General features: G+C 42.4%; 1 protein-coding gene across 3 annotated transcripts in view; it reads right to left on the bottom strand.

Moving 5' to 3' along the window:
* LOC117409196 (epidermal growth factor receptor substrate 15) overlaps positions 1–15,399 on the bottom strand; it is a 35,733-nt gene that overhangs the window by 6,516 nt on the left and 13,818 nt on the right. For all 3 annotated transcript variants that reach the window (XM_034014831.3, XM_034014851.3, XM_034014840.3), the window contains exons 13-20: positions 11,475–11,547; positions 6,280–6,441; positions 5,635–5,832; positions 3,146–3,370; positions 2,598–2,678; positions 2,081–2,180; positions 854–898; positions 115–476 (exon numbers count right to left, since the gene is read on the bottom strand). In XM_034014831.3, the coding sequence (XP_033870722.2) occupies positions 115–476; positions 854–898; positions 2,081–2,180; positions 2,598–2,678; positions 3,146–3,370; positions 5,635–5,832; positions 6,280–6,441; positions 11,475–11,547 (1,246 nt within the window). The remainder of the gene's footprint in view (positions 1–114; positions 477–853; positions 899–2,080; positions 2,181–2,597; positions 2,679–3,145; positions 3,371–5,634; positions 5,833–6,279; positions 6,442–11,474; positions 11,548–15,399) is intronic.

Below are 15,399 nucleotides of genomic sequence, written 5' to 3'. Positions count from 1 at the left end.
TGTTAATGAGACACATGACAGGAGGCAATCGCAAGTGACCAGCAAACTTCAATACTGAAAAAAGGCAGAGGTGGGAAGTGAACTGGGTCAATGGAAAAGCATGACAGATCTCACCATGGGGAGCCCGGTGCTGCCAGCTACAGTACCGAAGAGGTCTGGTTCACCAGTGTGGCTGGCTGCAGTGTTGAAGAGGTCTGGTTCCCCTGTGTTGAAGAGGTCTGGTTCTCCTGTGTTGTTGGATGTAGTGCTGAAGAGGTCTGGTTCCCTTGTGTTGCTGGATGCAATGCTGAACAGGTCTCCCCCCACAGTGCTGCTCCTGCTGGCTGCAGTACCGAAGGAGTCAGCAGGAGCTGTGCTTCCTGTTGTGTTGCTGAAGGGGTCCCCTCCCGCAGAGAAGGGGTCTGCCGACGGCTGCTTGAAGAAGGAGTCTGAAGCAAAGGGGTCCGTGCCTTTGAAAGGGTCTCCACCGAAGGGGTCTGAAAAACATTCAAATTAACAGATGTTTGTTATTTGAGTTTTTATTACCGGTAGTGGTCACTGATTTGGAAAATCTTGTTTCTTAGGGTGTTCAATGAAATTGAGGTTTTCATTCACACTCAATTATTCATTCATTCAAACTAGTTAAACAACATCAACTAAGATAGAAACTGCAATCCCATGCACAGTGATGCGAGGAAGAGTCCAAAACAGTGATGTGATTTTGTTAAATGGTGTGGTAGCAAATATGCTGCATGAAAATGCATTGCCTTTTCAATTTCAGTGATATAGCTTCCTTTGTGTACAAACAGGATTTCATGGAACAGCTTCCAGCTGCTTTCCACCCTCCATCACTGGTCACTGGACTATATCTCACCTGAAACATCCACCTTCCCAAATGGATCATCTTTGAAGGGGTCACCTAAAATGAAAAATATATATACATAATCATTATCCAAACCATGACAATATATATCAGTCAGATTTGTTTAGTTATTTTTTTTAATGTACTGTGGCAGGTTACAGATCTGTCCTCTGTTAATAAGAGTAATTAGTTTGTTTTGCATTGCAAGCTGGGTTCTGAAGATCTTTGATTTTCAGCATAACAGCCGCTGTGCAAAAGAGGAATAGACTGGGTGATGGTCAGGGCTGTCAGAAAACACATTTGCAAGTCAAATTAAACTCCCCAGGGGGGTATTATTGGTCTTTCTGGTATTAGACTACCTGTCAGCTGCACAGCGAAATACGAGACTCTTTAGACATTCCTGCACTGCACCATATGACTGAAAACCTGAACACTATCTAAAGACTAGGGCCACTAAGTCATCCATGTGCATCACTATAGCATCTTCCAGTCTCTCGTTAAGAGTGCTCTGTGTTGCTGCAGGGCCTTGCTGAGGGTTGACAAAGTAAATCTTAGAAGAGTAGGAGGTATTTATTTATTTATTTATTTATTTTTTTTTTTTTTTTTTTACACACGGAGTGTTGTGGAACACACTGAATGGTTGCCACGCTGCTGATGCGGAATCATTGGCATCCTTTCAGAACCCCACTAGAGAAGTTCTGGGACCTATCAGCTACGAGGAACCGGACGAGCACCGATGGGCTTAATGTCCTCCTCTAGTTCGGAATGTTCTTACTGTATGATCTTATGAGAGCAGACGCTGCAGTACTGCCACTGTCCACTGAAACTGTGAAGCGGTACTGAGTGAATCAAGCAAATTCCTTGACAAAACAGCATGCCAAGGTCCACCAAAAAGTAGTCAGGGAAACCCCTACTCACACAGATAATTCCTTATCTTGTTCTTTGTACAGTATTTGTATATTGAATATGTACAGCAGACACAGTGCCAAATGGTATTAAATAAGTCTTGCGGCCCTCTTGCTAATGCAAAGCGATTTAAGTAGAGCGGTACATATTAACTTGAGGAATGCATTTCAAACAGACCATCACTTCTAATGATTCTCTGCAGCGGGTATCACTAGAAATCTGGCAGCCCCCTGGTAACCTGTCCAGTTTGCAATGCTCTTGCTCTTCCACTGCCTCCGGTACAGCACATGTTTTATTGACCTGAAACTGCGACAGCGCAGGGGAGGTACTCACTGTCTGTGAAGGGGTCCGACTGGAAGAAATCCAGGCCGCTCTCTGCAGAGGGGCTGGCTTGCTGAGGCGGTGGGTTTGGCTGGGCATCAAAGGATTCCTCCTGCGAACAACCAGAGCCACCATGTTAAAGCCAGGAACACCAATATAAATCAATCTGATTGTCTGTTTCGGACTACTGCCGTCTTGGAGTTAAGCTCATTTTTACATTTATTTCCCGGTATTCTTCTTTAAGTCACACCGTCTTTTTGCATCTGTTCTGAAACCACAAGCATCAAGTCATTCATATATATGTCTGTTGGGGATATACTACATATTGGCATGTTAAAATCACCTGTAAATAATATGCACATGATTGCCCATATTTGAGTATAACCCAGACCTTTCTCCACAAGCTTTATCAGAAAGACTCATCTCTGCGCTATGGAGAACAGCAGACAGGTACAGATAATGAGACTGGTGAATAGAGATGGATTTATGAGGGAAGAGTGAGTCAGGCAGACAAAGATAGAAATGTTACCTTGAGAATACTTGCTGTTTCAGTCACTTCTTCTCTTTCACTCACTGTGTTTGCAGGGGAGGATACAGGGCTGCTTCTCTCCTGCAGAGAAAAGCTTCAGCTAAGTTCACAGCTTCTGTGGAATGCTACCTGCCTGCCTGCCTGTAGCATTTACGGCAATATAGCAAGCAGGGTCACAACTTCATAACAGTTTCTATATCAGAGAAATCAATGGTTATTGGAAGTTCTGAAAAACAGTTAGGCGAGCACAATGTGACATTTGACAAATCCTTCTGCACTGTTCCAAACACAGAACTGCTAGGGGCAACTGGAAAATAAAATACCCGTCTCAAGTTCTTTTTGTTTCAAATGTTTACTCGAGGACTGTTGGGTATTCTTAAGGTGTCTATTTCTACTGCTGCAAGGGTACTATTAAGAAAGGAGTTGAATCAGTTAAACAGCTACGAGAAGGGTGCACTGTTGGTTGGCTTCACGGACCCTGATTCGCACTAATCCGTGTCTGTGAAAGCAGCCCTGTGCGTGGGATCGGGCAGCATTGCGTGACTGACCGCTGGAGTGTCTGCCTGCTTGGTGGTGTCCCAGTCTGTGTAGAGCTCCTCTTGGGCCTCCTGAGGGCTGGAGGTTGTTTCGGGGTCCTCTTGCTGCTCGGGGGTCTCGGCTCTCTCCACCTCGCTCGTGCCATTCACCATGCCGCGTTGCAGGTGACTGCGCCAGGTCAGCTGGCCCTTCACGCCATCCTCTGCCTCCTGCAGCTCAGACAGCTTGCACTGCATCTGAGAACACAAGAGCAGTGGAGGCTGGGGTTAGTGTAGGGGGCAGGGCACAGCTTGCTCTTCAAAGCTATGGAACCCCGTTCCATCTCAGACACCCCAGTGTTTCCTCTGCATCTGTAAACTTTGTTAAAATGATCGCAGTTTATTTTGACGCAGAAAGAGACACATGTGAAAACGTTTGCCTTCCTCGCAAAAAAAAAATTAAGATATTTCCCCCCCCTCACGCCAATCATACAATACCAGTATCTTTCCTCTACATATCCTCAGATACTTATTCTCTCTGTACTTTTTACCAAAGAATGTCATAACTAAGTTTTATCACTATTGAAAAAGAAGTTCTTTAGCTATAAAAAGAAACAAATCTGTTAGTGCTGAGCGACAGCTAGATGAGTGACGGGCTATGAGAGGCGGATCAGCAGGCGCTGACTGTAGATTCCGTCTCCAGATTCTGATTGTCTCAATGACGTGCTAAGGGATATCCTAAACCTCTTTCATTACAATCAGATAAGGGCGTATGTGTAGTAGTGTGTAACTGACTTCTCAATACTGGAACCAATGAGATGAACTACGTTAAACACTACAAAGAAATATTTGAGGCAAGATTTATCATCCAGTAATACAAGCATTAAATCACTGCTATTTATTTCAATCCCAGGAATTAAAAGGAAATAGGCTTTCAAAAAAAAGCGCACTCTCCCAGCATTTTATCAATAAATCAATACCAGGACCTTGAAACTGCCCTTTACAATTACTTTTAAAAGGTTACAGCTGTACAAGATGACAGGGGGTGGTTGCTGTGTGAAGCAAGCCAGCAGTTTCAAAGGTGAGAGACTGAGGGTTACTGCTGAGCCAAGCTGATGAACCCTGGCAGTGACAGGACTGAGAACACAGGCTGCTTCATAATAATGTCCTAATCAAGTCACATTGCAATCTGATTATATGTAAAACAGTGAAGTGTGTAAACATGCATGTATGGTTGTTGTCACTATATCCCCTACGCCAAGAATGTCGTAATGCACTGGGTGGTTAAAAAAAAAAACTGTAGAAATAAATAATAAAGTAATAGAAAGCAGCCTTGTGTTACACTGACCGGAATTGTAAGCAACATCTAAAAAACTGCCTTGCCTGGATCCTGATTCCTTGCCGATTCCACCTTGTTTAACACAAGTGAGCCTAACTGTCTTAAAGTTGCACTTACTGTAAATAAACAGCCTCTGACACTGCGTCTCAGCCTCTGCCAGTAAATGTTACTCACTGTAGAGGAATACATTGTATCTGTGAAGGCGCAGGGCTACAAGGCATGGAAGCGCTAGCTAAGAGTCTCCGAGCGCACGCTGGCTTAATTGCTATTAATATGTTATCAAGGGATTCTTCTAGTAAGTAATACTCATTATTCAAACTCACAATTCCTTTAAATACCGTCTATACAATGTCTTGCTACCCGCAATTTCAATGGACGTTAATAGGAATAAAGCAGATATGAATTGCAACTTTGCAGAGGTATTCAATGCAGATTATGTTCTTCTGGGCTGTATACAACACAAAACTGCTTTTGGAATTGAGTTTGTGGAGGTTTCATGACATGATTAGTTGCCACATTAATTACCCCAATTGCTTATTTAGGCATTTCATCGAGGTAAGCGCTCATGTTTGCTCTTGATTTACAGAGTGATTCATGCACTCACCCAGCTGTACTGGAAGCTGATGATACTATTCTGAGAAGTGTGTGAGTTTCCTGGTGGTTAAAGTTGTTCTTTCCTCTTGTTTTAAAAAGGGGAGCATTCATGTCAGTATACAGATATAAAGAATTCATATGTTTGGGCAAATGGTGGATTCATTTGTCCAGGAAAGAATCTGTAATACTGGATGTAAAGTTAGTTTCAGTCATGGCTATACAGCAGATCTGACAGACTGATAGATTTGGCAGGTGCCCTCTTTGGATTGTGAAATATCCTATCAAAGACTGAAAGGCCACCTATGGTAGAAGCAGGTACAGTCAAATATTCAATGGGCACATCGATACTGAAGCAGTGTGTTGTCTGGTTCAAATCTTCTTACAATTTTCAAATTATTTGACACTAGTCTTTTTTTGTTTTATGTACAGTAGTACATTTTGGGTTATTGTCTCATGACTTTTTTTGTATGCCAAAAAGACTGGATAACTCTGTGCAGAATCAATGAAATATAACAGACTGCAGCAAAATGCCAAAATCGGCAGACTTCGGGTAAGTGTCTGAATGAGTTGTGGTGGTGCTGGGACTGACCTCGGCAGTCTCTTGCTGGGCGCTGTGCAGCTCCTGTTGCAGTGGCTCCAGCTGGACCTTGCCAGCCTCGACCTTCTCCTCCAACTGAGCCGTCTCGAGCTGCAGCTTCCTGAGCTCCTCCCGGGCTCGCTCCAGCTCCTCCTCGTACCCAGACATCCGAGACTGCTGGCTGGACAGCTCTGCCTGCAGGGACGAGATCTGGAGAGGAGGGGGGCGTCACATACGGGATGCTTTGTCCTTCACAACGGATGATTACTAGCAGCCTTGGACTGAACCGTACCATTCCACTGGGACCATATCCTGATACTTCTCCTTATTTATTACACCAGTATGTGTGCTCCGGGAGAAGGTTGCTTGACATGCTTACTAACTATTCCATCAAAAACTGTGTCTGATAAGAAAGGCTGATTGTGGGGAACTACATCAGCTTTGCACTGTGCACAGCATCCCATACAGAAGGGGAATATCCAGCACTTCCAATACAGTTTAAAATAAATGACTACAATATCAATGTGTATAAGACTACATGATCTACAAGCACTAATGTCAAAATGGAACAAATACTGCATATTAAAAATAAATAACCCTGGTGTTGTTTAAATGCCTAGACAAGCTTGTCAGTATATTCCTTTGACACGGCCCTACCAGCTGGCTCTCCTGGCTGCTCTGCTGTCGGATGAGGCTGAGCTGCTCCTGCAGGGCTGCCTTCTGCTGGTCCAGCTCCCCCAGCACCTCCTGGATCTCCTGCCGCTGTGCCTGCAGCCTCTGGAGCTCCTCGCTCTCCCGTGCCACCTCATCCTGCAGCTCCTGAGAGGGAGGGGGGGGGGGGGGGAGAGCATGAGTGACACCCCAGCACCAGACCGCAACACAGAACTGTACAGCTGTTCCGATATTTATAAAATACAATCGCAGTTACAAGTCACCACTCACACCCCACAGAGTCAAACGGATATATTCACAAATGCGAGACTTACAATGCAAATGCGAGGTTGACTAAATCAATTCATTCCTGAAAACTTCAGATTAGAAACAGCACTATGTGAGAAATTGTTTTCATTTTTATTTTTTAAATGCTGGCACGCGCTTTGATCAGATGAGGAAAGCAATCACCCATCTGATTCTATAATTCAATTCCAGCGGTCATGGAATTTGACGGTTTCACTGCAGCAGCAGCAGGGCTTGATCGTCACGCTTTCACAAACAAGCCTTGAAGCTTCTCGTTCCTGATTAAGCCAGCTCATTTCAATAGCAGAAAGAACAGGCTTAGGCTTTTTCCTGTGGGAGAGAAACGAGGCGAAAAACAAAAATCGATGTTTTTAATGAATCCTGCCTGCCGTGGTGGTTATTTTTGGATTCTAGCAAGGCTGGTCCTTTCTTTCTCATCACGCCTCACTTCCACCTGCCAGGGAATATAATAAACGTCATTTGTTATGCCACGCAATCCCAATGCAGCACAGAACAAGGGTTCTTTAAAATTCCACCTGCTGAATTCAAGGGCAGCAGTGTGGAGTAGTGGTTAGGGCTCTGGACTCTTGACCAGAGGGTCATGGGTTCAATCCCAGGTGGGGGACACTGCTGCTGTACCCTTGAGCAAGGTACTTTACCTAGATTGCTCCAGTAAAAACCCAACTGTATAAATGGGTAATTGTATGTAAAAATAATGTGATATCTTGTAACACTTGTAAGTCGCCCTGGATAAGGGCATCTGCTAAAAAATAAATAATAATAATAATAATTTCCCAGGCATAATTGAACACCTACAAGCTATATCCGTCTCACCATCTGAAAGGGATTTGATTTTTAACTATCAATATCTGTTCAGAGCTGGCCTGTATGCAACTGGAAAATATTATTTAGCAACTAGGTAGCATTGATTAATATGATTCATTTTAATGTCACCGAATGGCACACCGACCCTGATACAACTTGTCACACACAGTTTACTACCACCTTGTGGGATGTGCAGAGTGTAGAATATCTCCCATTATTATTGAAAACACTACAGAATGTGGTGCATGAAAAAGCCATTTGTTTTATTTCATTTTTTAAAACTGTTATTCCAAGGTATACGAGACGCTGCCCTGTCAAGACATATATGCATTATAATGTAGAGGACACAACGCTATGCAATTTGAATTTAGAAAATAAAGGACGTTCTGTAAATAAATCACTAATTCAGGCATTTTTTTCCCTATTGTTTCTTGTTCTTTTGGGAAACCGGTATTAGAATAGACTAGAATAAAAGCACCAAAAGATATTCAGACAATAATAATAATAATAATAATAATAATAATAATAATAATAATAATAATAATAATTAGTTATATAATATATTTAATAAAACATCTTAAAGCAGTCAAATTAGCAGAAACAAGTACAGATATATATATATATATATATATATATATATATATATATATATATATATAATGTGTGTATATATACCTGTGCTTGTTTCTGCTAATTTGAACAATGGTTCTTTTCTCTTTCTCTCTCTCTCTCTCTCTAAAGGCATAATATATATATCCCATCCCTGGCAAGACTGACAAACACATACATTTGTTATCCACCTATGCCTGGAGTGGCAGTTTGTCTCAGTGGGGTACAATATAGACACACACACTCAGACAGTATAAAAGCTATTAACAAGCAGGGCGCTTTCAATAAATCTTGATAAAGGCTGAAGCCGTAAATGGACTTGTGAATCTATTAAGGTCTCAAAGGTCAACAAATGCTAATGGAATAAGTGGATGCCCGACAGCACTCTGCATTGAGACGTTCTCATGGAAACAGGCACCCGGTCGGTCTCAGCTCACTGCTTCAGTGGTTGGATGTCTCCCTGTCCTGCTCTGGTAGCCGAGTAGGACTGTGGCTGTCCCAAGGAGTGTTCCTGACATGACGTGTCTGTATAGAAAAGCTGCATCTCCCTGTTGAGTCAGATTCTGTCGCAATAGGCAACACAGTTTGCCAGTATAATCCCTATTGTAGAAGAACACACAACCCAGTTCTGAAGTACAAGATCTGTTTTTTGTGCCAATCGAATACCTTCAGTCTCTGGACCTGTATATTGCAATGATTTTAAAAACATGTTGATCTTATCATAGGTGTGTTCCATCTCTGAGGGTCAGTATCTTCTGACAAGGACTCACGTTTCCATGGCTACCTCAGACATACGCACCTTTTCTCTTTCTCTCTTTCTCTCTCTCTAAAGGCAGTGCTGCTACTTATCCCCCAGATACCATCCCTGTCCAGGCTTGGTCTCCAGAAAAGTGAACCCCCTCTTCTCTCAGACACAGCAATGATTTTCAGTTGCAGATGGAGAGATTTCACAACAGCCCCAGATACTTTTAAAATGGCAGCCATTTGGCCTTTCACTCTGTATTACTGTATTATTAATGAAATGTCATTAAAATGGAGGTTAACTTGGATGATTTGGCCATAAAAGAGGTGTCTGTTTCAAGAAAGGAATGGGATGTATACATGTCTACAGTAATTCTAATAGTTAATTCCCCTCAGTATTGTATATTAGATATGTACATAAAGGAAATATTAATTCAGTTTATAAAATTAAATGTTATTATTGTTACATAAACCGTTCTGACTTTTGTTTATTTTATACAAAATCAACACTTTCATTTTTTTTTTTTTTAATTTACTAAATCGCCAATTATTTTTATTATTTTCTCCCAATTTGGCATATCCAATTATTTTTAGGCTCATCTCACCGCTACCACCTCCGCTCTGACTCAGGAGCGGCGAGGACTAACACACGCTGTCTTCCGAAGTCTGTGCCGTCAGCCGACCGCTTTTATTTCCCCACACTGCGGACTCACCATGCAGCCACCTCAGAGCTACAGCGTCGGAGGAAAACGCAGCTTACAGGCAAGCCTGCAGGCGCCCAGCCAGACTACAGGGGTCGCTGATGCGCGGTGAGCCGAGGACACCCTGGCCAACCTAAGCCCTCCCCCCCCCCGGGCGACGCTCGCCCAATTGTGCGCCGCCCCCTGGGAGCTCCCGTCCACGGTAACACTCATTCTACATCTTCAAATCAGTTTAAGAAGTCTGAATGCAGTTCCTGTCCCTCTGGTCATTTTAGATGTTTTACTGAATATTTTGTAGGCTTTTTACAACAGACCCACATCATATGAGTATCTTAAGTATATTCAACAGAAGCAGTGAATATGCAACAATATAACACAGGGGGCATGGGGTTAATATAAACAGACATTTGGATAAAGGGGAATTTATTGTCATTAGATTTGATGTGGGTGGAAGATGCTGGGGGGAATAAGACAGCAGTTTGGATGAATGGAGCGCTACTAGATCTTCAATGTCTCTTACACTGTACTCTCATGTCGTTCCCAAAGAGGAAGTGGAGTTTGTGGACACACGCTGTTTTATCTTCCATCAGAGTTCCTGTGAAGCTGAATGTCATGACAGCCAGCTATATTTAGCAGCCTGATGGTTTATGTTAATGAACGAACCCAGCAAACGTTAAATTCAGCTGTCTGGTCTAGAGGTTCAAGGTGAGGGCTGTGAGCCAGGTTTTAATTCATCATCATCTCCCTGTAGGGGTACTGCAATTTAAAATGTGTACCTGCTTCAGTTCAGTACTCTACTACTAAACATTTAATAACTTGGTGATTTTTGTACTATCAATCTAAGTTTAAAGATACAGTTTAGTTTCTGCCACTTCTGTACACGTTTACTGCTGATTTTAAACAAACAGTTTTTCTAGAACCACACTGCCTCCCAGTCCCTCTGCTCTAACCACTAGGCCACACTGCCATCCAGTCCGTCAGCTCTAACCACTACGTCACACTACCTACAGGTCACTCAGCTATAACCAGTAGGCAAGGCTACCTCCCAGTCTATCATCTACTAAGCCAGGCTGCCTAGTCACTAAGTTATAACCACTAAGCAAAGCTACCTCCCAGTCCTCAGCTCTAACCATTCAGACGCACTGCTGGCTTTGAAAAGCTGCTTTCAGGTATCATGAAAACTGTATCTCAAACTGCAGACCCAGATGTATTTAAAAAGGAGCAGCTCTTCATGTTTTAGATGGGTTGTTGGCTGCTGGGTAGGGAACACAATTTACTTTAAAGTGGAAATTAAAACACGACTGGAATAAACCTAGGAATAGAATATTCTGGACCTACTCAACTTCACTCAGGCATTACAGAAGTGGTACGGGTTGCTGTGCCTTATTACATATAAATTAAATAAAAGGAAGGCACTGTGTTTTTTAAATGCCAACAGTGGCGAATGTTGGAGCAGCAGTAAAGGTACTGACCCAGTTGTCCTTGCCACAATTACCCAAGAAGCTTTACTTCCAGCACTCCACAGGCCTAGATACTTCTAGATACAAGTGTGAATGCTAAAGGGATAGCGTTTATGAATATTCATAAGTGAATAAATGAAAAGAATAGAGGGAGCCTGCCCCCATTCCAGACACACACGCACAAAAAAACATGTATACCTAAACACATACAAAGATGCATTCTTCATTACCCAAACACACACGGATATGTGTAGCAAACTATAGGGACACACACGCACAACACAAAAACCACATACAGTAAATGCAAACACAAGCACAATGGCATACTGTAACCCACATACAACATACAAACAGACACATACAAAAAAGAAAAACGGAGAAAACCTCAAGAAACAAGACAAAACAAAAAGCCGCAGTCCCCTAACCCCAAACAGCATAGGCAAACGTCTGGAAACCACATTAAAAACAAAACAAAAAAACACAAGCAGACACAGGGCACACAAATCACACGCATGTACCCAAATGCACAAACAATAATGAATACATGGATCATCCCTACCTGGACCTCGCAGGTTCTCTGTTTGATGCTGTCCTCATTTTCCTTGATGTCTTGTTCCACGGTTGTCTTCTCCCTGGAAGACCAGCACAGGAGGCAGGAATATTTAATAACGTCTGACACGGAGGGGACAGAAAGCCAGCTACCGGCTCCCGACTGCTCACCCGTCACATGCATGCTGCAGGTGACTGGCCCGGCCCTCAACACTGCTATCACCAACACCACTGCAAGCTGGAGGAGCGCGAGAGACACGGTGCGTGTGTGTGTGTGTGTGTGCAGAGGAGACTGTCACAGACAGGCGATACAGAGAAATCCCCCCTCCCTCACTCTCTAACACCGCCTCCACATTCTTAGCCAGGAGCCTGCCTGAACAGCTAAGCTAGGGAGGGGGAGCAGGGAGAAAACAGATTCCTTTAACCACCCCCACTTAAAATCGATGTCACTGTTGCTATGGAGACTAGGAGTGCAGGAGTGGGAAGGACCACTGCCTCTGATGTTGCGATTTAACTCTTTGGTTTCCAAACAAGCAGTGAAACCTGTGTGAAGACGGCCATCCGCTGTATGTTTTTCAATCAACATCTTTACCTCCGTTTGACCAATGATCTCTACAGTGAACAGAATTATCCAATACACCCAATTTACAATCATTTTCAATACACAGGCCCCCATATTAAACCAAGTGCAACAGCAAAGGGAGAGAACACAATCATTTTATTGGAATAAAACCAGCAAGAAACAACTACATTCCTGCAACTCATTTCTTTATTAGTTTCATACTCTAATGAAAAGGCGTCTTGTCTTAGCAATTCAAACAAGCACGATCAGCAACATACATACCCCATCACCACAGCTCAGTTCAAAATGATGAGCTATCAGTATGAAGAAGAAGCTGATGACCTAACAGACACAATATTACAGAATAGTACGGAATTAGAATGAGCAATTAACGGTTCAATCACAATTCGATAAGCAATTGTCCAGATTAGTGCAAGAAGATGGCTTAATGAACGGACATACAAACACCCCCTGTGTATCAATAACTTAAGTTAATAACGTTACTAGCGAGTTTCATGACAATTGGTAAACGGTTCTCCAGGTCCATGCACACATGTTCGTTTGACATACAGATGGATGGATGTGTGGACAGAGAGACACCCCCATGTATCCCTAGGATCTGAAACTCAAAAAAGGGGGTTCAGCATAGCTGTGTAATCTGTCAATATAAACATGAAGGTTGCATCAAAAGGTTATGACTGAAGGCAACCCTAAACCCTTAACCCCCACCCCAACATAAATCACATGTGTGTCACCATTTACCAGCATGTTGTAAAATGCATTGTACGATGGTCATCTGTCTACATTGATTTTTTTTTCCCCCCATGTCCGTTCCACTTAAGTTGAAAGCGAAGGGCTGCTTGTATTGCTATATTAATAAACACCTTGGAGAGCGAGATCCTTTACCTCCGGTAGATGCACTTGACTATGTCCCCAGTTAGATGCTCAGTCAGGGGGCAGACCATGAGTCAGAACTCAAACAGCAGCCCAAAGACCCAGTACGATGTTAAAAGGCACTGCAACCAACAGTCTGAGCAGACCTATCCCGCATTATAGACTAGTGGCTCTGATTCCTATTCTAATAGAGGGTTCAGCTGTTGCAATTTTAGCAAGACACACCAAGGGGCGCTGAATTCATTTAGTGTGGCAGTGTGAGGCTGTGTGGTCCAGTGTTTAAAGAAAAGGGCTTGTAACCAGGAGGTCCCCGGTTCAAATCCCACCTCAGCCACTGACTCATTGTGTGACCCTGAGCAAGTCACTTAACCTCCTTGTGCTCCGTCTTTCGGGTGAGACGTAGTTGTAAGTGACTCTGCAGCTGATGCATAGTTCACACACCCTAGTCTCTGTAAGTCGCCTTGGATAAAGGCGCCTGCTAAATAAACACACAATAATAATAATAGTTAAAAGCACCATCATATGGTGCCTACTGTCAGGAACTTCAATATAACCACTGGGATGTATTAAACCTCACCTTCCCCTCCTCTCAGGGGAGGTCTGGAATGAATAATGCTTTAACCCTGCAGTCCGTGAAGGTGGAGCATGGCATTGATTAAATTACCTTTTTTTGTAATAGAAATGACTGAAAAGTGGAGAAAACACAAAACTAAAAACCAAAACTGAAATTTACTTCCATTGACATTGTTGGAGAAACATGCACTTTAAGAAATTATAGTTTAAAAGATGAATTGTTTAGTTTCAGATTTGATAGTATTTGGGTTTCATTTAGTTAGTTAGTTAAAAGATTATCTGGGTTTAATATTAATTACTGGAGCAGGAAGACAGATGGTAAGGGGAAGCTTAAAGTGCACTACATGGCAGTTTAAAAGGGGACCCTGTGCTTCGTCAGAGAGAACACTTTGGGGGCTAAAACCTTCAAAAGCTTAAACAATCTCCTTCCTCCTTATCTTTATAACATCAGGGTTTCCTGAGTGAAGCATCAAACAGGCTTTCATGTTACAATCACTTAAGGTAATAAAACGAAAGTGGACCTGCGTGGTCAGTGATATTCTGATAGGTTAAGGAATAAGGGGTGATGTCTAAGAGAAGCTATATTAAATCTCAACATTGTATTGTCTTGTTGATTCTGTTATGACCTGTGATTAGGGAAAATGGAGTACCCAGCTTTGTTGAAATCTACAACAGAGTTTGGAATCACAATAATGATTTATACTGATGAATGCACGAAGGAAAAGAACACTAACTTTATATCTAAATCAACAGATCTTTTTTTTTTTTTTTTTAATTGTGCTCTTTAAGCTCACTGATGCACTGTTAGTCTGAGAATACTCATCCAATTGTGTTGAATCTTGATATCTCTCTTCTCTGAGTGCATAGACACAACACCACATAAAGTACGCTGGGAATGTAATTTATATATTTTACGATACTACATTAATTAATTCTCATTTTCATCATATTGCCCGTTCCTATTTCTCAGTTCATTATTAATTCATGGCTTCGTCCAGCCTGAAAGAAACTTCAACTGGATAAATGAAACTGACCTTCAAACGATTTAATGTGGTTTCAACTAATTCTGACACGCCTCACCGTGTGGGACTGGCATAGAGTATGCACCAGGGTTAACCAGAGAACACCACAGAGTCTGGTTACAGCAAACTAATCATTCCAGAAATCTTACATGTTGCACACTTCCATTTGTAACACAGGACTCTTATGTGCAGTTTTGAAAGAAACACATGTTGTGCAATCCTGTCACTTTAAATCCAGATATGCGGTACTACACCAGGATAAAGCTCTTCATTTCCATGCTTTTTCCTTCCTGGGTCATTTCACTTCAGCCAGACCCCATTTGTTTTATAAAAAAAAGTTACATGGCATGTTTCTGTATTTGTAAATATAAATAGAGTAAGCATGTTAATATGTGTAGTTGTTTAATGTTATTTTTTTCGTCTAACTGTAATTGAACAAAATAGCATTGCAATGAAGTTTCAGCAAACAATGCCTCTGAGTAAAGCATGTTACTGGCTGAAGAGTAGGAAATACAGCTGGTCACAATCCTGTTATTAAAACCTTTGCAAACCACAAGCAATCGCTGTGTCTCCACATGATTACTAGCAGTCTTTCTTACCCGAGGATTTCAAACAGGACTGCAATAAAGGGTTACTGAATTCTAGGTGAGCAAATCAATTTGCTTGTGGTCCTTTGAAATAGCAGGAGTGCAGAGGTTCTTGGAAACGTGACATGGTGCTGAACATGCACTGAGCAGGTTGCCCTGTACGTGATTCTCACAGGAAGTCTGAAAACAAGTGCAGGTCTTCCATATATAATGCAGTTCCCATCACCAGTGAACTGGAAAGACATGTCTTCCCCTCCAATGCCTCTCTACACAATGCCCACTCCAACACCACAGAGC

The sequence above is a fragment of the Acipenser ruthenus genome, chromosome 10 (assembly GCF_902713425.1).
Source record: "Acipenser ruthenus chromosome 10, fAciRut3.2 maternal haplotype, whole genome shotgun sequence".
Taxonomy (NCBI): Eukaryota; Metazoa; Chordata; class Actinopteri; order Acipenseriformes; family Acipenseridae; genus Acipenser; species Acipenser ruthenus.
The sequence above is the reverse complement of the archived record's forward strand: the minus strand, read 5'-3'. Positions and strand labels throughout refer to the sequence as shown.